At 39.1% G+C, this 25,815-nt stretch overlaps 3 protein-coding genes across 3 annotated transcripts; 2 read left to right on the top strand and 1 right to left on the bottom strand.

Annotated features, from left to right (window-relative positions):
- Window positions 1-4,963: 4,963 nt before the first annotated feature.
- LOC103701263 (uncharacterized) lies at window positions 4,964-6,623 on the top strand. Its single transcript, XM_039133219.3, has one exon. It carries the CDS (start codon window positions 4,993-4,995, stop codon window positions 6,382-6,384), a length of 1,392 nt encoding a protein of 463 aa, XP_038989147.2. The 5' UTR covers window positions 4,964-4,992; the 3' UTR covers window positions 6,385-6,623.
- Window positions 6,624-9,983: 3,360 nt separating this feature from the next.
- Window positions 9,984-14,003, bottom strand: LOC103701264 (uncharacterized). The gene is made up of 4 exons (XM_008783262.6): window positions 13,539-14,003; window positions 13,381-13,441; window positions 13,137-13,281; window positions 9,984-10,495 (listed from the first exon to the last, which is right to left on the bottom strand). Exons 1-4 carry the CDS (start codon window positions 13,804-13,806, stop codon window positions 10,244-10,246), a joined length of 726 nt encoding a protein of 241 aa, XP_008781484.4. The 5' UTR covers window positions 13,807-14,003; the 3' UTR covers window positions 9,984-10,243.
- Window positions 14,004-17,648: 3,645 nt separating this feature from the next.
- On the top strand, window positions 17,649-24,387 carry LOC103701265 (uncharacterized protein At4g26450-like). The gene is made up of 4 exons (XM_008783263.6): window positions 17,649-20,095; window positions 20,327-20,501; window positions 20,679-20,727; window positions 24,066-24,387. Exons 1-4 carry the CDS (start codon window positions 18,273-18,275, stop codon window positions 24,134-24,136), a joined length of 2,118 nt encoding a protein of 705 aa, XP_008781485.4. The 5' UTR covers window positions 17,649-18,272; the 3' UTR covers window positions 24,137-24,387.
- The last annotated feature ends 1,428 nt before the right edge of the window (window positions 24,388-25,815 follow it).

Here is a 25,815-nt window from a genome sequence, read left to right as displayed (position 1 = left end):
TCGGTTTGTTTTAGTGAATAAAATACTTGCATGCAGTTTCTTATTTACATGGAGGAATCATCTCAGAAAGAGCCAAGCCAACGATGCTCTTCTGGAACTGGCAAGATATAAAAAGGTTTCTAGTGGTAACTGCTGTAAATGGCTCATTCCCAAGTGGTAACTTGATTTCACAGGCAGGTTATATTTCGTTTACCATTTGTTTCTCTGTCTTCTTGAGTGTAAGCCATTTGTTTCGTCCTGTAATATTGGTTTGCTCACTTTGCTGGTGATTCTTTTCCTAACTCGAGCAATATATTCAGTTGAACTCATACTAGACATATGGCAATAATGAATGGGGCCTGATGCATGCAGAAAAAAGGTGAGCAATTCATGCAAATAAATTACTTGCCATTGTTGCTAAAGGAGCAAGTTAATGATTCCAATTATGCTATCATCCATTACTCTCAGGTGGAGTTGTGCTATTACCCTGTGGTTAAGGTACCCCTCCATTTAGCTGCAAATCTGATTGTGCATGCGCTTGTCTGTGTCTAATCTTGTTTAGTGTCACTCTCCTGGTGTCTTTATATGGTTTGTCTTTAATGGGTGCATGTAGTAAAAAGAATAGTTGAGACATCCAGTACCTGTGGCTTGTTTCATGATGGTGTTTGCATTGGAGTACTATTTTATTGTCGCTAGATCTTATGAAAATTGATGTCCTTATCTGGTTTGTTTTATTCGAGTTTGTAGGGAATAATTTGTTAATCTACAGTTGCCATGAGCCTAAGATACAGTGAGGAATCATCTCTGCAATAGCTTGAGGACAAGCTGCTGTCTTTTCTGGAACTGGTAGCTGGTGAGCTCTTTCTTTCTTTCTTTCTCTCTTCTCTTTTTTTTGGAGCTGGGAACTGGTAAGCTCTTTGCTGATTCTCTTGGGAGAGAGCTGAAAGTGCCGCAAGGTCCGAGACAAAGGATAAATGAAAGGTCCGGCCTGGTCCACTGATCCGCCGGCCTGCTTGCAGAGGATGGCCCACTGCCGAAAATTGCCGTCTGTGTCCCTCTTCCTCTTCCTCTTTTTCCTCCTCCGGAAGACCCTCACCCACCAAGCTCTTATCGGACACCACTAGACTCGATTATCATTAGTTAAATCCCTATTAAGTTATTTGTACCCTAGCTTGACCCTTGACTAGATGAATTTATCTTGATCAGACTGACCTAAATTGTACCACCTAGTTGATCATGTCCTTCCTCCATCCTGATTGCGGCATGAAGCCACATACCCTATAGTACTCTAAATAGGGTCATGTTGCCTAATTTTAACATGTTTTTAGTTGTTTTGGGTTTTTTATTATGTATTTGGGTTTCAAAGTTGTTAATTATGGATTTTAATAGCTTTAAATAGGATTCAAAGTTGTTGGTTATAGATTTTAATAGTTTTGAATAGGTTTGGGTGATTTACTTAGTTGAATTTTAAGGATTGAAGACGAAAGAGGTAAGTGGTCCTTATACTCCTTATTAATTTTCGAATTACCACTTGTTTTCAATGTTTATGATTTGTGAAAATGGTATTTGACATTGATGATTCATATTTTTCTCAAATTAAAGATCAGGTACATATATTATGAAAATTATGCTTTATTATTAAAAGAAAGGTTTCATGAATGTTTTAATAAAAATAGCTTGTTTATGGACTATGAACCATATCATGTCATTTAGTACCTTTCAACCTACTTATATATGTATGCTTTAAAAATATATAAAAATATTTTCAAAGCTCATGGATAGCTATGGCAGCCTACAGAAATAGGGTCAACAAAATTCTAAAGCTATTATCCAACGAAAACGGCCATCTGCCAACAGATTAAAATTAGTATTGAATACAAATTATGATACTTTATCAATTACATTATCGACCTTATCATGAGTATAAAGTGACCATAGCATTAAATGTTTTAAGATACTTTATCGATTACGATTATGATACTTTACGAGCAATCTTTTGCACTATGAAATGTCTAAATGCCATATATTTATAACTTTATTTATGCTATACATTTGGAACCACGTTCATGAAACCTTTATGAACCAAAAATTTGCATCTCATCTTGCCCAGTGTCTTCTATGGTTTGTTTTGCATAGCTGTTCGTAGTGCCTGGTTACTACATCCAATGTCTTGTACTACTACTAAGATTGGTTGTAAATCTTGACAAAACCAGGATACTCATCTGATTTGTTTCGTATAAGTGTATGTGGTGAATAAACCAAAGATACACTAAGCAGCCAGGAATCATCTTAGCAGGAGCCTAGAGACAAGCTACAGGCTCTGCTGGAGCTGTCAAGCTCTTTGATGCTTCTCTTGGGACAGAGAAAGAAAGGCAACAGTAGACCAAGGACCATGCACAGAGGGCTGCGAGCTACGTTGCATGAGAACAGTCCATGCACACCAGTCTCAATTGGGTCCCAGGAGACCAGGTCCTGCCTTATAGTTGTGGGACAGGTGCTGGAGTTGGCAGCTCCAAGGACCATTGACCCTACCTTTATTTGGAGGATGGGATGGATGGGCGTTTACAGCTTGCCATCCCAGAGTTGGTACAGATGATCAGAGGAATGGTGCTGTAGGGTTTAATGCTGAGGTTAATTTAGATTAAGATATGGATTTGTCTGAATAAACTGGTGTTGTGCCTTGAGATTGAGGTGTTTGTGATGAAGTGGGCATTTCTTGATTGAGCTTAATCTAGACCAAACCATGAAACTTTCTTTTTTTTTCTTTTTTCCTCTTAGTTTTCTTTATCCCCTAATTACTTGTCCAAATATTTTTGAAGAGTTAAAGATGAGAATAACCAATCATTTTATAAAAATAATGGAAGAAGGACCCATATGTTTTTCCTGCCTTTTTTTTTCAGAAATTCTTGTCGAGTTAGCAAATGTCCCATATGGCCATGCACATATCTGGCCTATTCCCATATGACCATACACATATTCACCATCCATCACCATATAAATCTAGATACATTATTTTAGTAGATACCACCCTCTTGATTGAGATTCTCCTTTTTATAAAAGAAGAGAAACATATCAAATAAATGTATTGAGCTTGTTTATGAGATCAAGTTGTGCATGCTTCCTCTAAGCTGCATCTCACATATGCAATTATTTTACTTAATTAAGAATTTTGCAAAAACACTTGTTACAAACAAGTAAATATTAAACACCACATACAGATCTACAATTATTTTTTCTAACATATACCAAAGTCTAAATTTTATATAATACTCGTCAATCAGGAATTGATATATATAGAACCTATAAATATTTTTTGTCAACATATTCCATTTTCATAAATTTGCTGGCTTTGTGCAGAACTAATATAAGATTCTATAAGATTCAAAAATGTAAGGAATCCATCTAACGATCTATCTATGATTTTTTTTCTCATCTCTATATGTAACTCATAAATTAAAAATCACAAATAATAGTAACAGTAATAGTAGCAACAGTAGTAATATATTATTATTATTATTCTACATAGAGATTGCAAATACATTACAATTTATGTATAGAGAGGCAAACCACAGCGGACTGGGTTGTATCTTTTGTGGCTAGCCGTCCATAAGCTATCCCATGGGAATTTTTTGTTTCTTTTTTCTACTCTTAAAAATTTTGTATGATAACTCTTATGGATATATTTATATGTGCTATATTAAAGTTGATCATTGGTCTGATGCCAGACTTAAATTATATTTATTTTTAGTCAGCCTTTGGGCCAAATTTATTTAAAATTTAAATTTGTTTGTGCCTAAGCCCAGCTCAGAACATGATCATGGGCCGGATTTGTAACATATTTTCACGTGGCAATTTGAACGAATTGTGTGGCTTCAGATCCTGTTATTTAGTTAAAATGATGCCCCCTTTTTCAGAGGCAGAATTCCAGTAACTCAAAACAAACTCATTGAAATTAGAGTTTGACCTTTTAACAGAAAACCACTGCGTTAATTTTTTATTAACGTACGGTAGGCATCTGTAGTGAGCCCCCAACTGTGAACTAAGATAATGGAGTTCTAATTTTTTTATTTTTACTTAGGTTACCTTTTTTTTAAAAATAAAATTACGAAAGACATCCTTCAAATTTGGGCTATTTACATTTAGACCTCAAATATATTTAAAAAAAAGTATCAAATAGCTATAAAAAATTTAAATTGTTATAATATATCTTGTCTGTTTATCTAAATCCTAACACTATTAATGGAGTGAGAAAGAAAAAATAAAAATACCCTTGATTTAGAAAGATAATCTTTTGTCATTCATCCATCTACACAAATATTAAAGTGCTCCATCCTCTGTAATCCATCCACCTGCATAAGTCTCAAAACGCTCGATCCTCTATCATCGGTCCTACACAAATCAAAAAATACTTCATTCTCTATTATTCATCCACATGTACAAATCTTAAAATGCTTCATTCTTTATCATACACGGGCGTTGAAGTGCTTTAGGCTCATCATTCATCTGCAAGCACAGATCTCAAAAAGCTCCGTTTTTTATCATCCATCTATATGCATAGATCTCGAAGCATTCCATTCTCTATTATTCAATTGCATGCACATATCTCATTTCATTTCATCTGCTAACATTCATCTACTTGCACAGATTTCAAAGCACTCCGTCTTTTGTCATTCGTATGCTTGCACAAATTTTAAAATATTTCATCCTCTACCATAGATATTAAAGTACTCCATTTTTTTGCCATTCATCCGTCTATATAAATCTCAAAATATTTCTTCTTCTGTGTTGAAAAAGTAGTTCCCAAATTTTACAAAAAAAAAAATAGTCATCAATTGATCGATAACATTCTTGCAACTGGTGGAGGCATATTATAATAAACTTTAAATTTTTGATGGCTCATTGATATTTTTTAAACGTCTAGGGGATAAGAATAACGGCCAAAACTCGATTGTCTCTGTAATTTTTCCAAAAAACATAAAACGATCGGAGTATGTTTATCACTCGTCCAAACTTATGAACACCACCACCACGCATCGGAGGACGGAGAGCCAGATCTCTTCCTCCGCCGATATGCCGGCCACCGGCGGCGCCTCTCCGTCCTCCTCCTCCTCCACCACCACCACCGCGGCCTCCTCCTCCTTCGCTGCTGCCGCCGATCAAAACCCTAATCCCAGGGGCAACAATTCCATGCAATCTTTGTGGGACTCTATCAATAAGGGTCGATCCTGCATCCACGCACTCGCCGCCCTCCTCTCCGCCCCCGATCTCGCCTCCCTCGCCGACTCCGACCGGCCTGCCCGCTCCCTCCTCGACTCCTCCGACGCCTACGCCGCCGTCTCCTCGGCACTCTCCGCCCCCCTCTCCGGCTCCGGCGACGACCCCTTTTGCAAGTGGCTCTACGAGACGTTCCAGTCCTCCGACCCCGACCTCCGCCTCGTCGTCCTCTCCTTCCTCCCCCTCCTCTCCGGCCTCTACCTCTCCCGCGTCGTCGCCGCCTCCGCCGCGGCCGCCGCCCACCAGCCCTCCCTTGCGGGATTCGAGGCCGTCCTCCTCGCTCTCTATTCCACAGAGGCCAAGGCCCGCGCCGGCAAGCCCCTCCTCATCTCCGTCCCCGACCTCTCTCAACCCTCCCTCTACCACTTCCCCCGCCCTCCCGCCTCCACCGCCGGCCCCCGCGGCTCCGCCGCCTCCGCCCCTCCCCGCCCCGCCGCCCAGCCCTCCATTGGCGTCCTCTCCCCTCCCCTCGAGCCCCAGATCGCGGTCAAGTCCACCAAGCGCGCTTGCATCGTCGCCGTCGCCCTCGACTGCTACTACAAGAAGATCGCCCTCATGCCGAGCCGATCAAAGCTCGATCTCTGCGAGTTCGTCGCCTCCTGGGCCGGCCAGGACTGCAGCTGCCGCTTCGAGCTCGACGACGAGCCCAATCCCTCCTCTACCTCCTCTCCATTCTCCTCGCCAGAAATTAGGAACTTCTTCGAGGATGACGGTGGGGTCGGCAACGCGGCAGAGGAGATGGGTAGGCTAGGGATTCAAGAGAGCCCCAACGGCCACCAATGCAATGGGGAGGAGAAGGAGGGCGGCAGGACTTCGAGGGGGTCGAGGGTGCCGCTCCCATGGGAGCTCCTCCAGCCGGTGCTGAGGATCTTGGGTCACTGCCTTCTTGCGCCGCTGAACCCACAAGAGGTGAAGGATGCTGCGTCCATGGCCGTGCGGTGCGTGTATGCTCGGGCATCTCATGAGCTGGTACCGCAGGCGATCTTGGCCACCCGCAGCTTGATCCAGTTGGATAAGAGCGCTCGGAGGTCAGCGAAGGCAGCGACAATGGCGGCGACACCGGGTAGGGCTTCCAATCCAAACACGCCGAGCAAGCCAAAGAAGCCAGAGATCCTTTTGGTCTCAAAATGATCGGTTAGTACATGATTTGCCTTGAAGGTGTTTGCTTTGTGGTTAGGTGTTTGCTTTGTGGCCTCCTGGAAGAACTGAGATCATTATCAATTGCAGCGTAGATTATGTAACAAGTTTATGGAGCGTATTTTTGTTCTCGTTCAGTGATTATGAATGTATGAATGTATTTTGTGTTTTCTATTAGATGCAATGTTGTTTACCAATGAAAAATTAGTCCTTGCTCATTAGAGATTTCATTCGATGATTCTTGTATCTTGCATCATAGACTATCTCGTTTCTTTTCGTTTTTGTCTCCCTCATGACACCTAGTCTTCACTTGAATTCTAGCTCGGACTGCCTCAAGAACACCAATGGTGGATGAAGGTGCAAATATGGCCTATAACTCTTTGGGACTTGACTCTCAACAATATGTAATTTGCCTAGCCATTTGCTTAATTGCCAATTGGCATGTTAAAGAAGAAAGCAATTGGCAGTGGTTCAGTGCATAAAATTTTATAAATCCAATTGGCATGACTGCCAACCACTCTATAGCTGTCTTTTAGGTCGGAGAGAGGAAGCTGCCTAGAGCATTCTGGGATTCATTGTATTTTGGTTTTTTTGGATGTATCCATACTAAAATTATATAAATCATTCGTTTCATTCGTTTCATTATATATATATATATATATTGGTTGCGACCCTTTACTCTCGCGTAAATATTATTCATTTCTAAATTGATAGTTGTTAGATGACTTCCTGCCTGCAGTTTTATATGTTGGTATGTTTGGAATTTAGGGATAAATGCAGGTTGGGTGGACGGAGTAGATAGGTAGACAGACAAAGTTGGGCCCAAATTGATGAAATCATGTTGTTGATAGTTGTAAAATAATGAGGACAGTGGATGTAATAGCAGCTTAAAAGGAGAGTCCTCGCATCACTGGGGGCTGAAAATGACTTCCCATGGGCCAATTTTGTCCAGCTGTGGAGGAGGCTGATGCAGGTGCCTTTACTTGGCAGCAGCACACCACACACAGGCTTGGATGGTGGTCCCAAGAGTAGAAGCCAGTCATACCTTTTTTGATGGAAAAGGCCTGTCATATGAGTAAAGGTCCATTATCTTGTTCTCTCATGTAATTATATCCCTTGGTTCTTGACATTTTCGTTCATATAACTTTAGTGCAACGGTAGGTCAAGGTTTATGCAAAAGTGACCATGATCATACTTGTATATATGCGCAAAACCTGGTGGATTGCATGATCTAAATGATGTATATGCCTTGCAATCATGTCTCCTAACAAGATCCCCACAGCACCCTTCGCAGCACATCATCTCTTTGAAAACTTTGTTATAATTTCTTAGCCAGATAAAGATCTGCTGCAATCTTTTCTCACATTCCATTCCTTCATCTTCATTCTACCTGATTAGTGGATTGGCGGTCATTCGAGGTATCTTTTGTCGTCTCGGGATCAAGGTTTTAAGTCCTGGCACGATAGAGAGTGTCCCAGCCGGCCTGTTCCTATGAGAAAATAGGATGGGGATGGGATCGAGACTCCAAAACTCATCCATGTAGGGAAATAAAAGAAAAAAAAGGAAAGAAAGAAAGGAAGAGAGAAGACAAGAAATGAAAGAATGAAGAAAGAAAAGAAAAGGATGAAAGAAAAAAGAAAGAAAGAAGCAAATGAAAAGATAAGAAAAAAAATGAAAAAAAAAAAGAAAGGAAAAGAAGGTGAGAGATATCGAGGGTACTACGGGATTCTTGACTAGGACTGTCACTAGCATGAGGTAGGATAGTAGGGCATCCTATTCCATATAAAAATTGGGATACTCTCCATCCCACGGGATTTAAAATTTTGCTTGGAATACTTCTTTTCTTTATTCATATTTCTAAAACTTTTATTTTTCTTCTGTGCCAACACTTCAGATTTACCGTGCATTCTTCCCCTTCGGCTTATTACTTGAGCAGGAGCCAAATGTTCTTGAGCGTCGAGGATGTGGCTGCTGTCTTGAACAGGAGGTGTACCCTTGTTTTTAGACCAGGTTATCACAGAACACTAAGTTGGTTTGAGAGGGCTGTGATTTGATTGCTTTACAATGTTTACAGTTTTTGATCTAAATCTTTGATGAACTAGCTCAGTAGAAGATGCATACGAGCATCTATCCTTTTTTTTATAGCAAGTATCTGACTAGCACACATGATTCCACCTTGTATTCACCAAACAAATCTTCCTTATTGCAAGGAGTCTCCCACTCCGGGTAGGCCTGACATTTGTTTTACTAGGTTTCTTGGTCCTAGGCTATTAATGTTTTTGCAGGCCGTGCATTGGCAGAAGATTTTTGTGAAAACCTGTTTGTTTTGTGATGACAATTTTTTAGCATTTAAATAGATAATTTATGAGGATTACCATCATATTGAGGTGATGAAACAAGTGTATGGCTTTCAGAAAACTGATGCTATTTGACTGCTTAAGTGACAAAGGTGAGAATCTTGGATGCACTGTTTGTTTGAGAGGACTTACAAAAGAAATGGCTATTTTATGGTTAAACTGTTGTCAATGCCTGAGCTTTTCATCCCTAACCTCTAGCTCATTGCTTTGCAAGTTCAAGTGAGCAAACCAATTCTGCAGAGCAGATAAACCAATCTGTTTTCTACTTATTACCATAGCAGGAATTTTTCTCAATTAAACATGCCATTGTTCATGTAATATCTTTGATCTGGAATAGTTGTACAGGTGGGAATACTGATTCTCTTTTTCTAAATAAGAAAATAAAACCTGTGAGAATAAATTGAGGTGGAAATAAACCTGTTACTGAATAACCTCTTATATGACTGATAATAGTCATCGAGGCCTATCATCGATGGTCTTGTAAGAGATTCAGATATAAATATCTGTAAACATATACCTGGGTCTGAAAGAAACAATAGATGCTGAAGGTTAAGGGAACAGGAAGAATCAGAAGGCTGCTGACCTTGCAATCCGAGGATTTTCTTCTGTTAAATAAATTGCAGTCTCTGTGACAAAGATTTGGTGAGGAAGGAGACTCGAGAATGCTGCTTGTAACGCATCCACACAATGCTTCAAGAGCAATTCCCAATATATACAAGAAATTTTACAGAAAATATTGCTGGGAAACCAAAGAGGCTTTAGAGAATATATGATAACCACATCCATCATAAAGAATTACATTAGCCAAATCAATTGGCAAATTTGGCTGAGAAATAACAAGTTAATTTTCACAAATGCTTTGACACCAATACATATACTAACAAAATCAGAATGCAATACCGTGCTAAAATGATCTTTACAGGGAAAGAATAGCCAAAAAAAAAGGACGGTCTCAATGCAGGAGGCTCCCACCATTACATGGTTTGGAGAAGGCCAAATGTTCACACCTTACCATATGTGCGGAAAAGATGTTTCTGTGTTTCTAACCTATGACTTTCATATCTTAATCAAACAATCTTACCATTGCGCCGAGGCAATGAATGACCAACGCTTAGGGCATGCAAGATATAAATTCTGGCTTTACAGTGGAATTTGGAATGGTAACTTCTGGAGAAATTTGTTCAGATTAACATTCAAAGTTGCAAGATAAATATCAATGGGACCATTGCAAGAAGATTTGCAAATTTTGAACATTCTCAGATACCTATAGTAAGGAAGACTTGGCCAAAGCAGACCATCCAGGAAAAGTCACAGTCGTGATGGATTACAATTGACAACTAGGTTATTCTGAAGAATAAGCCTAACATACATCAGACAGTAATCGATGCAGACCAGAAGCAGCAAAGAAATTTGATTATAACACAATTAAAACAACTCTTTTATAGCTCAGAAAGATGTAAGGCAGATCATATGTAAATCATTGCCTCATGCATGCATCATTCGCTTCCAGTGGCCATCAGAAATTCACCCTCGCATACCAAATCACCACCAACATATGCCTTCCCTTCCATCTTCGCTATCCCAAAGCGTTTTTGCAGTTTGACCAGTGTCATCCTCATAACTAAGGTGTCCCCTGCGATCACAGGCTTCCGAAACCTCACTTTGTCGATCCCGGCAAAGAAGAAATTGTCACGAGAGCCACCCACTTCGGGTTGCAGCATTACTAGACCACCAACTTGGGCCATGGCCTGCAAGGCACCTCCATCATTATTTATCAAAAGTACACAAAATGTACAGCGCTGTCTCAGCTAGAAACAAGGTTATGGTGATGACAGAATTGCAGGTAACATCCAAACAAACTGCAAGCACATGGCACTCAGAGAAAATACCATCGGACTTTTACCCTTTTATAGAGTCAATCATTAGGATGGCCTTTCCTTGAACGTATGTGTTTCACAAACACCAAATATATAAAATGAAACATTTTCCTTTCTGTGGGGAACTTGTACACAGTGGAACATTAAATGAACCTATTTCACACGGGACTCAAAAGTACCATGTGGCTATAGCAATGTTAGATTACATGATCTGCAGTGCTTCAGCAGATGAAAAGGCTTGGCTTAACGATTCCTGATTAAGATCATATTGATTTTCAAACTAGCATTGTCTAGTTTCCAGGTACATCATCATAGTGATGCTCAAGCCAAGAAATCAAAGTCTAAGCACTTCTACGACAGACAATCAAAGCTTTGAGAAGTCATGGCAGCAAAGAGTACCTAATGTATGGAACAATGAAGATTTTAGTTTTCAGCTCATAGTATTTGTATTAGCATCACCAAATAAACATGGTTGAAACAATATGCTACTAAACTAATACATTCTGCATCATCTATCCAAGAGACCATTTGCAGCAGGTGCTGTGTGCATCGGCTATGACAAGTTGCCAAGCATGAAGCTCATTTGGGCAGAAATTTGCATACGAATTCAGATTTGGTTCCTTCACTGTGACCATACATTATTGCTCAGTTTAAATTGAACCTAAACACAAAATAACTTAACTGTAGATTTTGAGTACCTGATTTAACATTTACTAGAACTACTTCCAATGGGTTTCTTTAAAATGAATCCTCTTTTATGATCCAAGCTGAAAACAGCCTAACTGAGAAAATCATTGACACTATTTATAGGAAACAGTCTGCTCCAAAACTATTATTGTCTTCTTGCTTAGTTTAATGGGATGCGCTAAGACCACGAGTTATCCTATATATGTTTCAAGCTGGGAACTTAGGAGCTGGAAACAGGACAGCAAAATTTCAAATGATACCTCATGAAGAGTATGCAAGGAACTTTGTTATTATCTTCAAAAGGACAGTAATGACTAGAGTGCCTCCTAACTGGTTCCTTTGCAAAGTCACTATTGACACAAGAGTCAAATGAATAAAAAAGGATTGGCACTAGGAAGTTTCGAGATATTCATCAAGGTTTTCTATACTCCCTTGGCCTACCAAATCAACTCAATAAGATATTTGTATGGTGTAGGGCTCAATAAGGTTTTGTACAGACACATGGTACAGCTGTTATCACACCTCCAGCAACATCCTATGTGTCAATATAAGGGTGTACCATACCAACCCAACCCATACCAGTAAGCTGCCAGTATAGAGTCGGATACTGAGACAAAAAGCCCTAATATTCGCATACCAAAAAAAAGGTCAGAAACGGTCTGAAATCTTACATGAAATAAAATACATGAATGTAATACTTAAAACAAACTATACAGGTTATAGAAGGATTGACCAGACGTTGAGACACGTGCACTTAATAAAGTTATCTAATATTCTCCAAATGAGGCTGATAGTAGTCTATGTTTTCTAGACCTCTGGGTTACCCAAATAGTTCTGCCAATACAAACAACGTGGCTTGACACTTGGGTATGGGTTTGCAAGAAGAATTTCTGTAGAATAGAAATATCCAACATGTCAACATGCACCTACATTTGATACCCATACCCAAGTCTGCATAAAATAAGCATTGGCCCTTGAAAATATCTCAGACCTTGTCTAGCAAGGAAGGAAAAACATAGACTTAAACTATGGGATGAGTATGGCTTCACATAGGGCAAAGGAAGGTCAGTATATACAAATATAAATAAAATGCCTTTTCAACGTTGAACTTGTCAGATGAGCACCAGCATATTACTCGATTCCAGGAAAAAAGAAGAAGAAGAAGAAGAAGAAGAATTGAAAATTAAATATAAATAAAACCACCTGTATCAACTGAGACTCAATGATCTGGTTTCAGGCTTAAAATCATTGTAACAAAGAAGCCACATTGGATGAGCCTCTTTGATGAATAAATTGAATATTTGCCTCTAACATGCATGGATGAAGTAAGTTTTGAGACACAGCGCAATCTTGGTGGCATGATGGATAAAATTGACAAAATCTGAAACCAGATGTCTGTAAGTTCTCAAGTCAAGTGTGAAAGGAAAATTCTAAAGCATGCTCCCTGATAACTTTAAGAATATTAAGATAGAGAGTAAAAATCGGTCAAGCTTACTGTGTGTGCATTCTAGAGAGCTGTTAAGCAGGTCTAAGTTGCGAAGAATTCACCATGCGTAGAAATGTAAGAGGTAAATAGTTAGCACTACTACTAAATTGTTTGGTAAATGACCAAGCAATGAACAATCAGTAGATGCGACATGAACCCTTTAATAAAGCATCATGGATTAACAAAAATTATCATATTAATTACTGCTTTATATTCATAAGGTGTAATTGGATAACAATAAAATAACCATGTTTCTTGTCGACCATCACAGTAGCATAACTCCCAAAAATAATTGAAACGCAAAATAACGGAGCGAACAAAAAGGTTACAAAATTATACCTCAACCATGAGAACACCTGGCATTATTGGGCGCTCCGGGAAGTGACCAGGAAAGAAGTTATCATTGATCGTGACATTCTTGATGCCAACAGCAGTAACTCCAGCCTGGTACTCGACCACTCTATCCACTAGAAGAAACGGGAACCTAAAACCCAAACAAAAAAACGGGGGAAAAATTTAATCCATCCACGGCGTAACCCAAATCTATTGAAATCAAGATCGCCGCTTGACCAGAGAAACCCACCGATGTGGCAAAATATCACGGATCTGGTTGATGTCCAAAACCGTCGGAAAAGGCGGAAACCCTTCAAGATCACATTTTTATAAGAAAAGGCAATTAAATCAGTCCAAACAAGCTATAAATCGGTGATCTGAGAGGAAAAGAACCAAAATGGGACTTACTCTTCTCGATCGGGACTTCTTCTTCCGTCTTCACCGCGCTATCGACGGAGCAGCGAGTCGGCAAGTGGCTCCGCCTCTCCATTCCGAGCGTCCGAGCGGGGGATTTAGGGTTTGAGAGCGATAGAACAGGAGGAAGAGCATTCCTTGGCTGAGATTTGGGGGAAGGAAAGGAGAGGAGGTCCGGATTGGAGCCATGGCGAGAGAGGGACGGATTGGAGTGAAGCGGAGGCGCAGAGAGGAGCGATCTCGCCATCGCGGAGGCTTCCATTTCGAAGAAGAGAGAGAAGGGGGGCGAGGGGAGGAAAAAAAAACAAGTCGGGGCTTCGGCGAGAGGCGGTGGAGGCCGGAGAGGGGGTTTTATGGGTGGGGACTTGAGATGGGAGGGGGCGGAGAGAGCGAGAAGAGGCCGTCCGTTTTGGTGTATATAATTGACACACTGTCCGTCCTACCGGTGCTTCTTCCTTTTTTTTTTTTTTTTTCTTTTTTTTTATTCAAGAGAAAGGGAAGGAGGAAGAAGGGATAAGTCCACCTCCGCATAGCAGTCCCCACTGAGCTCCCACCCCATCAGGAGAATGTTCGATGCGGGCAGAAATGACCATGTGTTGGGCACTTCGGCCGGTTTTACTCATACCCTTTCTATCTGTGGGCCCAGCTCGATGATTCCTTTGGGCTCCGGCACGAACTCTCCGTATGAGTACGTCACATCTGGCACCACCGAGGCTACCAACGGACCAATAACCCTCCCAAACTTCATATCTAAGCAGAGAGCATCCGGTCTTCATAATTTAATCGACGCTCATGCGTTTCGAACTCGGAACCATTTGGTTGGAAGTAAGGTCCTGTTTCACTAAGCTACCACCTCAGTGGCCCTACCGGTACTCTTGAGTCTAGAGCTGATCAAAATCCGAGTCGGGTCGGACTCTACAGCAGAAATTAGGCCCGATGGTCTTGCCCAGGCTCGGCCGGCCCGACTGTCGGGCTTAAATTTTTTTCTAGGCCCGTCCCGACTTTATAAATCTGGTTATAGGCCTGTCTAGCTCGGCCCGACCCGATAGGCCCGATACAACATGCCCGTTTTTTTTCTTTGTTTGAAATCTAGAAATGGGCCAGAATGGCCCGACCAGGCCCGGTCCGATTTTTTTGGTCGGACCGCTTTTTCTGCCCAGGCCCGACCCATGAGCCTTTTTTAATGCCCAAGCCCAAAAAATTTCAGGCCGGGCTGAAAGGCCCGTGATCAGCTCTACTCTCCACTATAAGTCTATAACAAACAAGCGATAGAGAGGCCTCCTGGCGTTAGCAGCCTTGGAGTTTGTGGTGCCAAAACTGTGCCGGGTCGGATGCTTGACCAAAGCTCAGTCTAGTGACTAAGAGTACAATCTTAGCATGAGAGCCAGCCCAATTATGAGATTTTGGACTCTACCTATAAAAAGTAACCATGTCCAATACTTTGTATACTTTATATAGCATTTCGAATCTAAGCATTCCAAAAATGGCATAAACAATGGGCTATTTAATGAAGAAGAAATTTGAGGCCCTTACCTTTGGTTGGTATATTTGACTACTCTAGGTCTGGTTTTCTAGTACTTGAGTTGTTTTACGTCTTCGAAGATGCATAAAATTATAAACACCTTGACTCCTATTCCTTTCTTCATTTTATTTTCTTCGTCCAGAGCGGTTGTTTGCCTTTCTAGTGTGAGAAGAGATTTGTAAGGGATTGAAGATTGCAAAAAAGGATGAATTGGAGGAAGAAGAAAATGAACATCGAGATGAATGTTCCATGAGCCAAATGAGTATTCCTACGGACTGGTCAGTTGACTTACTCTACTTGTAGGGAGCATGTTTGTGTTTTTTTTTGTCATCAAAGATCTTATATTGATTGTTTGATCTCTTTCTTACCAAAAGAATTAATGAAGCAATTGAAACTCTGGATGTGGAAAAGCTTTGTGATAATTTTCGACTAATAGAATATGAGATAGATATAAAGAGAAAACCCTTAATTTCGTTAAAGTGGCATGGTCCCTTCCCATTTGGATTGAGGCTGCTTGTTAAATAAATCTAGAGTATAAAATGTAGCCGACTACAAATGAACATGTCTGAGCAAATATGAAAGAAAACACCAAGCTTTTTTCGAGGAGAGAATGAAAATTTATTGCTCTACGGCCCTTAAACGATCAAGACTTAGTGTATGTTACATAGGAGGCTCTAGCACCGATAGCAATCTTAGTAACATTAGGGAATGGGACATGGAATAGTGATATAGCTTACTAATTCATGTTGCATCTTATGGTAATGACGATTCTCAAGTTTTTTCTCCTCCGAGGGCCTGACTTGTGGATGGAGAATGAAATTTAATCAGGATTCTAGATGAAAAAAATTTCATGCACCGAGGAAAAGTTGAGCCATGAAATGGCTAATAACAGGGGTGAGATGTCATGGAAATCTCCTCGGCAAATGCTTATGTTTATATGGATGTTCACTAGACTGAAGTATCCAATGGAAAAGATTCGGCCAATGGTAACTTTCCAAAATTAATAAGAAGTTTTAGATGCATCCAAATCATCAAAATCCTTTCTCATTTTTCTCCAAATTATCTGTTCTTCCCATAGAAATAAGTGAATCCAGTACAAGATAAAGTTAACACTTATCTTAAATGATCTTCCAATCTTTAAGGAGAATTACTTGGTTCTTGAAAATGGATCAATTTAGAGTAGAGAGGTGCATATGATAGTTAGGATGCCAAATTAAATGGCATAGTTAGGTATCTTAACCCATCATTAGGCTAAGACCCGGCCTGGCTCAAAATAGTTAGTGAACCAAGTGAAGGTTTAGTCTAATTTATTTGAAAAAATTAATATAGATGCAAATAGAAATCCAATATCTCCATGGCAAACCATGCACATCTACATGAGAAAAATAGATGTCCAAAAGCCGAAAAACCATTCTATTGGCGAAAAATTGAAATTTATAACTTATAGCTGCGATGATAAGCCTACAAATCTAAAATCTTATGGTTCTCCTTATACCCGGAGACTTCAATTTTATCTTGCTGCCAATTAGAAGTCTGATCGATTGAGATCCTATTTATTGAGAGTCAAATTTCGAGATGCATAATGATACATTTATATAGTCTTTAGCATGGCGATTTTTTGAAAGCATATAGAGTTGTTTGGTAGGGGTACTACAAGAATAGTTTTATCGAGAGAGAGAGAGAGAGAGAGAGAGAGAGAGAGAGAGAGAGAGAGAGAGAGAGAGAGAGAGATCTATGTTGGCACGCTTGTATAAACTTTGGAGTAAAGATATTTGGAGAACAAAGGATGCTTTTTAATAAGGATATTACAAAATTAGTTAAAATTTTCAAATATTATAAGGGTATTATGGATATGGACATTTTGTTGATAATGAATTTTTTTTTTTTGGTTTATTCCCACACTTATATAGTTTTTATAATTGATCAAGTTGCAAATTATCTTTGATAAATTTGGGATGATGTTGTTCCATGGCATGTGCAAACTCTTGAAAGAGTGCAACTCTTTTCGAACTACTCATGTCTACTAGGGGACAAACAATGCTGCTGATGGAGTTACCTCCCACTTAGCTTATCACTTTGAAAGTTTTCTCGGAGAAAACTACGTGCTTCTCCACCTTTCTGCCAACTCTTTTTTTTTTTTTTATTTTGTTGATTGCATTCACACCTACCGTGTGTGCGGCGTTATTGTACTAAGAAAAAAAAAATTGGGAACAATTTCTGGATATTTTATTTGTTGAAATTGACTATTCTTCTTATATATATATATATATATATATATATATATATATATATATATATATATATATATATATATATATATATATATTGATGAACTGGATGACGTGCATGTTATTAAACTGTGGACACTAATAAAGTAATAATTCCAAATCCAATCTACTGGGCTGGGCTTCGTATTACTTCTTGGTCCAACTCGCAACCGCCTTGGGCGTGGGCTGATCCAAGTAACAAATCTAGCTTGAGAACCAGCAATCAATTCGGCCGGCACGCTACAAACTGGAAACCAATCATAACGCGCCACGTAGATGTTTCAATTTAACTTAGCCTTTTCCTTGGGAGAAGGCTACGCTATCCCAACAAGTCCAAAGAAAAGGAGGACACAGAAAAGAAAAAATAAAAATCGAGTTGTTTTCCAATTCTACGTGCTCTTAGATTCAATTTACGCAACGACCAAGACCCAAGATCCTAGATTGAGACCCAGCTCGGAGAATCGATGAGATTTAGAGGCGGTTGGAGGATCGAATCTGCCTGAAGAACTTCGGATTCCAGTCGAATTTGGAGTGTTTTTCCGAAATTTTGATCCGTGCTTCTGCCGTTTCTTGGAGAGGTTAGGGTTTTGGTGCGAGTTGGATTGGGTGCGGATTCCGGATGGTTTCGGAGGGGGTTTTTGATCTGAGAAATGGGTCTGGTGGCTGATTTCAGGTATGAAAGACGGAATATTTTTTGGTAAATTCCGTGCCTTTCTTTGCTGGGATTAGGGTTTTGGGGAGCAATCTAGGGTTCTGATTCGAGTTCAAAGAAGTTAAGTCTCCTCCGTTCCCAACAGGAATTAGAGTTTTTAGTTGGACTGCAAGCTAATAGATCTGAGGTTTGAGGTTCTTGTTGGGGTTTGCCTGTTGATCTCTTTCTTTCTAAAAGCAGTAACAAAAACTTGAGGGCTTCGAAGGAGGCAACTGAGGCCAAGAAGAATGCAGCCCAGGTATCGAAACCCCGGGGACGGAGTTCGGCCGGGTGGTCCTGCGGGGCTCGGTGTGGCCTCCGGCCGGATTTCGGCCTTCGGCCGGAATCATGGCCGTGGCGGCTTCAGCCGCGGCAACCTGAAGCCCTACAACGGTTCCCGCAAGTTCGACATCCTCATGGAAGCTGGACGGCTTGCGGCCGAGTACTTGGTCTCCAAGGGGGTGCTGCACCCGAGCATGCTCCCCGGGAGTTGGCCAAATGGGAATTTTCAGGAATTCAAAGGGCAGGGCAGAGAAAACCCCGTCCCACCACAGTTTTCTGATGGCAGGGCTTCGGCCCTTACTCGGCTTGGGAACTCAGTCCCTGATGTCGGCCATGGCCGCAGGAGGTTTAACGATGACTATGATCGAATGGGGTCGAGAAAGAGGGGAAGGAAAAAAATGGGCTATTATAATAGAGGTTATGGTCCAGATTGGGGTAGAGAGAGGGGAAGGAATGTGCCATGGATGGATAGAAGTAGAGGGTATTCTGATAGTGTGGAAGATGAGGAGGATTTTGCTCCTGGGTATCGTAGAGAACGACGCAGTGGGTATGATGAAGTTGGAAGCAGTGTCTCGAGGGTTGCTGGAGATGAACCACCATCAAAAAGTGAAGTTGTCGGTGAATCGGGATCAGAGCTTGATGATACTGGATCGAAGGCAAGTTCTTCCAACACTAGGAAAGATGTGCTGCCAGAGGGGGAATATGTGGATATGAACAAAGGGATGGATGATGTGAAGGTCTCAAACTCAGAAAGTGGAGAAGTTAAGAGCAATGCGAGCGGTGAGTTGGAGGAGAAGACTCTGCTGGAGGAGGATGTGGCTGTGAATCCTTGTGGTGCCGAAGATGGCCCAGTGATCAAAGATGGCAGCAATCTGTTAAAATTATGTGGTTTTGCAAAAGTACCTACCAGACCCCGGTCATCACTGTTACATAAAATTCCAGTAGCTGATCAAGCTCCTAGTGCTGAGGGCAGTGACAAGGTTGAAGTTGTTTCTGGAGGAGGGTCTGACATGGTCGTTGAAGAAACTCCAATTGAGAGTTCCTCAAAGGATTCACACACAAATCAAATAGACAGTGCGAAATGTGAAGTACCTGCTGAATCTGGTGTTCCTGTTGTGCAATCCTTGGAAGAATCTGCAGATCTTGTTCCTGTAATGCAATCCTTGGAGGAATCAGTAGACCCTCAACGTGAAACCCTTCAAAGCCCTTCAGGTTTTGAAACTTCCACAGTCACAATAGATGTGAAAAATGAAGATAGTTTTGCGCAACAAGTTCATGAGAAAGGGGAATGTGAATTACAAGCTAATTCATCTCCATCCAGGGCATCTCAGGAAAATGAATTCTCTCAGCTGCATGATGTGAGAGCAACACAATCTAGCACATTTACTGAGATGCCACCTCAGGATGAAGAAATGATTGAGGCAGCTGATCAAGCGAAACCAGATGGTGGTACTTTAGTTCCGAAGGTTGAAGCTGAACCTCTTGTCAAGTTGGAAGAAGAGAAGAATAATCAACCCACTTCATTTAAAATCTGTGACCTTAACCTTATGCAATGTCCTGAGATAACTGAGATCGCTGATGATCCTGTTTTGAACCAAAGTTATACTTCTGCGCCTGCTCTGGAAACTGACACGCAACTTCCCATAAATTTTGGCCTGTCAATAGGAAGCAATGCAAATGATGCATATGACTACAACCGAGTTTCAGGTGTTGACAAAGTGATTCCAGTAATTGATTTGGATGCTGATTCCCCGGTTGAAGCCAATGCCTGTGATTCTTCAAAACCTAAGTGAGCTTCTTTAACATGAAAAAGAACAGCTTTATATGTTCTTGCTAGTTCATTTCTGAACTTTTCAAACATTATAGATGAACTTATGGAAAGCTAATTTCATAAAACAAGGGACCCATTTTGGGTTTTCATGTGCTGCAAAAGTGACCGTTGTTTTATATTACTTATATCATTTGGTAGACTAGCTCTTATTTATATGCATAACTAAACCATAATGTGCTTGTAAAACAGGAATGAGATGATATATCCACCCCTGGACAATGTTTTGAACCACCAGGCACATACAGATGTTCTCCCTGGCATTCAGGATGGCTATGGTCTTGGGATCACTGAGTACCTTGGAGCTGATATATCACAGGCAGACCTTAATAATCTTCAGGCTGGAATTGGTCTTCATGGTGCAGAGGTACTATAAACCTACTAATTATCATGGTGACTCTGTCTCAAAACTGAATGCTCCATCTGCCAGTTAATGATCTTATCATAACTTGGACATCATAAGCATTGCAACTTTTTCCTTACGTATGTTGCCATTACAGTATCAAAAAATACTAAATATTTCTTTTGGTTATCCTTCTTCTAGGGGTTTCCTGGAGTCGATGATTCAATATATGGATCTCTTGGAGATATAGGTACAGTTGATGTTTAATTGCTGTTATGTGAATTTTCTTAAAAAAATGGCAGCTTTACCAACTTATATGATCTGTGAAGTCAATTTACTTCAAGCTTTTAAAAAAGCTTATATTATATCAAGGAACCAGAAGTCATCATTTCTAGATTGAGATCTTTTTCCATGTGTATGTGTGTGTAAGAAGAATTTAGAAAGTAAATCCTTAGATTTATCCAAATCTTTATACTGTGAATAATTGTTGAATTAGATATAGACTTGCTAAAGAGTGAAAGGCAAAAACACAGAGTTGTGGTCCATGTTCACGTCAAAGTTTATTTTCCCGTGCCTTTTCAAGAGGATTATTTCAACAGTCATCTTGAATCCAATTGATATAGTCAAAAAAATAGGTCTAACAAAAGTTAAACACAACATGATATGAAGTGTCTTGGCATCCTTCTTATAATTAGCAGTGTTTTAAAAAGCGGCCGCGATATTTGGACAACCAAGAGACTGAACAACACATATGTACAGTATTTTTTTAATATCTAAAAATAAATAAAATATATTAAGTATGATAAAAAACAATAATTATGATAGTAATATTTTGCTTGATAGTAAATAATATTAATAGCAGGAACAACTAACAATTAGTGCGTACTATCTAAGACTCATTTGGTTCGCGGGAAGAATTTTTCTAATTGGAATGTTTTTTCTGGGAAGCTGATGCTCAGAAATATGATTTCTGAAAAAATGATTTTTGCATATTTGGTTGACCATAGAAAAGTGGCATATTTCAGAGTGACTTATATTTGGTCGAACATCTACTCCATTCTATCTAAACGCACATTTGAAAAAAAAATTATCCCAATTTACAACCGGTAGAAATTTCAGAGTGACTTATATTTGGTTGAACATCTACTCCAACCAAACATGAGGCTTTTCTTCATTTTTCTGCTGACTATATTTTTCCCTCTCCTCTTCCTATGAACCAAACGAGTCCTTCGTACTTAATACTGACAGTGATAGTTATAACATAATTGAAACCCGCATTTAACCTGAACATCAGTTTGAACATGCTTCATTTGCACTAGCCCAAAAGAGTGGGCCACATATTTGGCTTCGTAATGCTAAGTTGGTGACGTATGCAATATTGCAATGCTAATTGAGCTGCTCGGATGACGACATAGTACTAAGTCGATTGTTTTCCTAGCTCATATATGGTATCACCACATATGGGGACCGCATATAGGCAATACGGTGCAATCAAGGGACTGCGTATTTTTTATGCAATCATATATGTGGCTTTATGCGCCACATTTTAAAACATTGATAATTAGTACATATATAGATTTTTGTAATTTTACTCTGATTTTATATTCTATTAGGATTTGGTTTGCACATATGAAACATGGATACTTCAAATCAAATGCCATATTCGTATTGAATATGTATCGGATACCAATACTCTTTGGATAGTTCTCGGATACATGTCTGGCATTTGTGTTAGATATACTATTTTTTTAAATTAATAAAAAAAAGCTGGGGATACTTTCCGGATGTGCTCGAGATACTTTGCCAATACCTCCAAAAATGACGATGGCATTTTCTTTTTTTTAATAATATTAACCTTTTAAGGTAAATGTCAGTTTTGGAGTCTATGATAACAAAAAGTATATATCGGGGCTCATGGATTCAATTATGACTAAATAACATGCTTGCAAAAGTTGATACTGGTTAAGGGTAGAGCCAAAAAAATTTTGTTAGGGGGGCAAAAATTATAATACATTTACACTAATGGATAACTCTTTACAGAAATATTAGATATTTAGATTTATATCGAAATGTTAATGGATCAACTATTTAAGCTTTAAGTCTAATTCTTTATAAGGTCCTATTGGAATAGGGAGATATTCCTTTGATAATCAAAAAATGATGTCAGAATTACTAAAAATTGTAGAAATTTTAAGCACAAAATGCAAGAGAATTACAAGAAAAAAGTAAAAGAAAAATACAATAGTAATCCTAAAAGTGCTATGCTTCTTACATATGATCATCTCTCTCTCTCTCTAACTTGTTCTATGATTTTGTTCTACCCTCAATTTTTTTTTAAAAGGCAATATATGAAATATGAGAAGGAACTTTACATTTATGGATCTTTTAATAGGGATAGGAATTATGCTTGAATAGGCTTTCTAAAATATAGATAAAGTTTTGCATTGATGGGTTTCTGAAATATGGTAGGAGAAGATGAGGGGCAAAAGAATCACAGATTAGATATCTAGGGGGGCCAACCATTCAAATTGCAAGTTATACGAACTTGAAGTCCACATGGATAAAACACAATTTCACCTAGCTAGGGAACACTTGCCCCACCCTATGAAGCACAAATACTTCAAATTACATATGCTGTCCATATCATATCCATATTGGATATTGACACTTGTCAATTACTTCTCGGACACATGTTGATACTTATGTTACATATCCTATTTTTCAAAATTTTAGAAATAACACTGGATATTTCCCAGATACACTTTAGATACTTCCCTAATACCTCCAAAAAATGAGGGAGAGGCTCAATTTTGTAGTATACTGATATTAATATTCAAATATAAAGTTTAGATTATGGTCTATATAATAATGACATAATGAGCTTGTAGAAGTTAATGCTACATGATAAAGTATGGAATGCTATTTTGATAGTCTACTATGCTTCATTAATGCCTTTTTTTATAACAATACATATTCATTTATCCGTGTATATGCATGCATGTGTGTATAAAATAAATACATGCTTATATATGCACGTATGTGTGCTGTGTTGGTGTATCCGTGTCATGTCATATCCATGTTCTATATCTTTGTCCATGCTTTATAAGCCCTACCTCAGCCCCGTGTGGCTCCGCCCCTAATACTAACATATAAAATATATCTATGTTATTGTGGTAGCCTACTATCCTTTTATAGATGCTTGTTTACATGCATACATATGTACAAATATGTTCTATGTAGTTATGCATAATGTATAAAATGCATTATAGTTCTTGATTTCTAGCCGTATCGTATCCTCTTTTTCTGAGATTTACCATATCGGCATATATGTATTGTGTCATATCCGTATCCTCTATTTGTGTCCATGTTTCATATGTTTGAACATACGCAAAACTTTGTGCTGCCAGATTTTTGTCCAGAACCTGTTCTGAATCATAATTTGTATCCTTATTTGGCTAGATATGGATACAGATGTTGAGACAGATGAGAAATGTCTGGTTCACTTTACAAGCTCTGTCTAAAGATTGTAGATTTGTTTCTTTGCAAGTTTTGAGCTTTATCCTGAATAGCATTTTGTGTGATTTGCAGGCTTTATGGAGGTCTGGGACCAGCCGCCTCAGGATTATGAGCCACCTCCGGATTATGAGAAGTTCTTTTGAGCCATTTCCTGAGTTGTGTCATTAGATGTAATATTGCCTGTTCATTTTCCAGCAGTTCACAATTTCTGGACCAAAGACATAGAATATAGGAGAATAAATAATTTCTGGTTGCTGGGTTGTTGTAGTAGTTTTTGTTTTCACTATTTAAGTGCCATATGATTACAAAAGCATGGATCAATGTCTTTTTTTATGTCTAGTACATGAAGCTTCATGTCATTAAATATAGCATTTTCTTTTTCTTCTTGATTGAAGTTTTTATTCCCTGACCAATTAATTTAAGTTGGTATTTGCTGAATTAATATTTACTGGTGTGTTCATTAAATAGTGGGTTGATGAAGATGAATTACATGATTTTTCATTTATATCTTGTTTTCTGAATTTTCTTTCAACTTCAGCTGGTCTTTTATTTGATACATATGTCTCCACTTTATGTTGCACAAGCACACCATGCACATAAATCACCATATGAACATATCTAAATATACAGACTAAATAAAGGACCATGATAGGCTTAAGTATCATTATTGACTGCCAGTAATGTGGTTCTGTGCGTCTATAAGGGGAGGAGTTGATTGCTTGCTTTTCCTGATCTTAGCAAAGGAGTTCACTACAAGAACAAGAACCGATTCTTGATTTTTAAACTAAGAGTTGGTCCTTGCTCTTCCAGTAGACCATGTGGATCCTCTCACTGTTTATTTTCCTACAACATTTTTTTTTTCCCCGGAAGAAGTGCCTTCTTCCATCATGGTTGCACACTTACCCTACATGTCATTCTAAAAGCATCAGGTTAGCTTATTAAAACCAAGGATAATGCTCGATGAATTTGTCTTGGATGACTAAATTCCCATGAAATTTCTGTTTTGCAATAAATATCTGTTTTGAGCAACCTACATGGCACAAATACCTCTCATCTTCCCTTATCAAATTGGATGGACACCGACTAGCTATGACTGCATAGTCAAACTCCCAGATTTGCTTTTGAACTAGTAGTTTAACTCATGATTTTAATAGTTTTTCTTACAAATGTCTGATTCATTATTTTGAAATGACTAACAGGGGAAGTCCTATATGGAATCTCTAACCAAATCTCATCATCAAGTATTTCTTATTATTAAAATTATACTCCTATGAATTTCTAGTTGACTTCATTGTGATATCTGTAGAGATGGATCCCCTTAATTTTCATCTTATTGGGCTCCCATTGAAAGTTGATATTTACCTTTATTTCCCATGCTCCCTAAATCCATTAATTTTCTTGGTTATAGTGCACTATTGAATCTAAACTACAACGCACTCTTCATGGCTTGAAGAATAGCACTTGGGCTACAGCAGATGTATATTTTTGCAATTATTGTAACGTGCAGCCTATAGAAGCTTAGGAAATGTGAAGATCTCATTCCGACTCCTTTTCCCATTCATTCCTGGCTCTTAGATTCAAAAGATTTTGACCGAGATGTGTGAAAACTTCTATAATAAGCATCCTTGACGGTTATCAATATTAACTAGCAAGTCACATAATATTACTGATGTTGTTGGAGAAATGATTTTAATCCAAGTCACCAAGCAACCGGACTCACTTAATTTCTTCTATGTTTCAACATACGCACATGATTACTACTTCTGGAAAGAATCTTTTTCAGATGCTATATGTTATTCCCTTAACTAGAGATCCTTTAAGT

The sequence above is a fragment of the Phoenix dactylifera genome, chromosome 4 (assembly GCF_051530095.1).
Source record: "Phoenix dactylifera cultivar Ajwa chromosome 4, Ajwa_hap1_PhDact_Kaust_v1.1, whole genome shotgun sequence".
Classification (NCBI taxonomy): Eukaryota; Viridiplantae; Streptophyta; class Magnoliopsida; order Arecales; family Arecaceae; genus Phoenix; species Phoenix dactylifera.
The sequence above is the reverse complement of the archived record's forward strand: the minus strand, read 5'-3'. Positions and strand labels throughout refer to the sequence as shown.

Excerpts from the sequence above, each read along its gene's own strand:
- LOC103701263 (XM_039133219.3), top strand. The coding sequence starts at position 4,993 with ATGAACACCACCACCACGCATCGGAGGACGGAGAGCCAGATCTCTTCC.
- LOC103701264 (XM_008783262.6), bottom strand. The coding sequence starts at position 13,806 with ATGGAAGCCTCCGCGATGGCGAGATCGCTCCTCTCTGCGCCTCCGCTT. Across the intron at positions 13,282-13,380 it reads CGTGATATTTTGCCACATCG|GTTCCCGTTTCTTCTAGTGG; the intron begins GTGGGTTTCTCT and ends TTTGGGTTTTAG. Across the intron at positions 10,496-13,136 it reads CAGGTGTTCTCATGGTTGAG|GCCATGGCCCAAGTTGGTGG; the intron begins GTATAATTTTGT and ends GGTGCCTTGCAG.
- LOC103701265 (XM_008783263.6), top strand. The coding sequence starts at position 18,273 with ATGCAGCCCAGGTATCGAAACCCCGGGGACGGAGTTCGGCCGGGTGGT. Across the intron at positions 20,502-20,678 it reads TTGGTCTTCATGGTGCAGAG|GGGTTTCCTGGAGTCGATGA; the intron begins GTACTATAAACC and ends TCCTTCTTCTAG. Across the intron at positions 20,728-24,065 it reads TGGATCTCTTGGAGATATAG|GCTTTATGGAGGTCTGGGAC; the intron begins GTACAGTTGATG and ends TGTGATTTGCAG.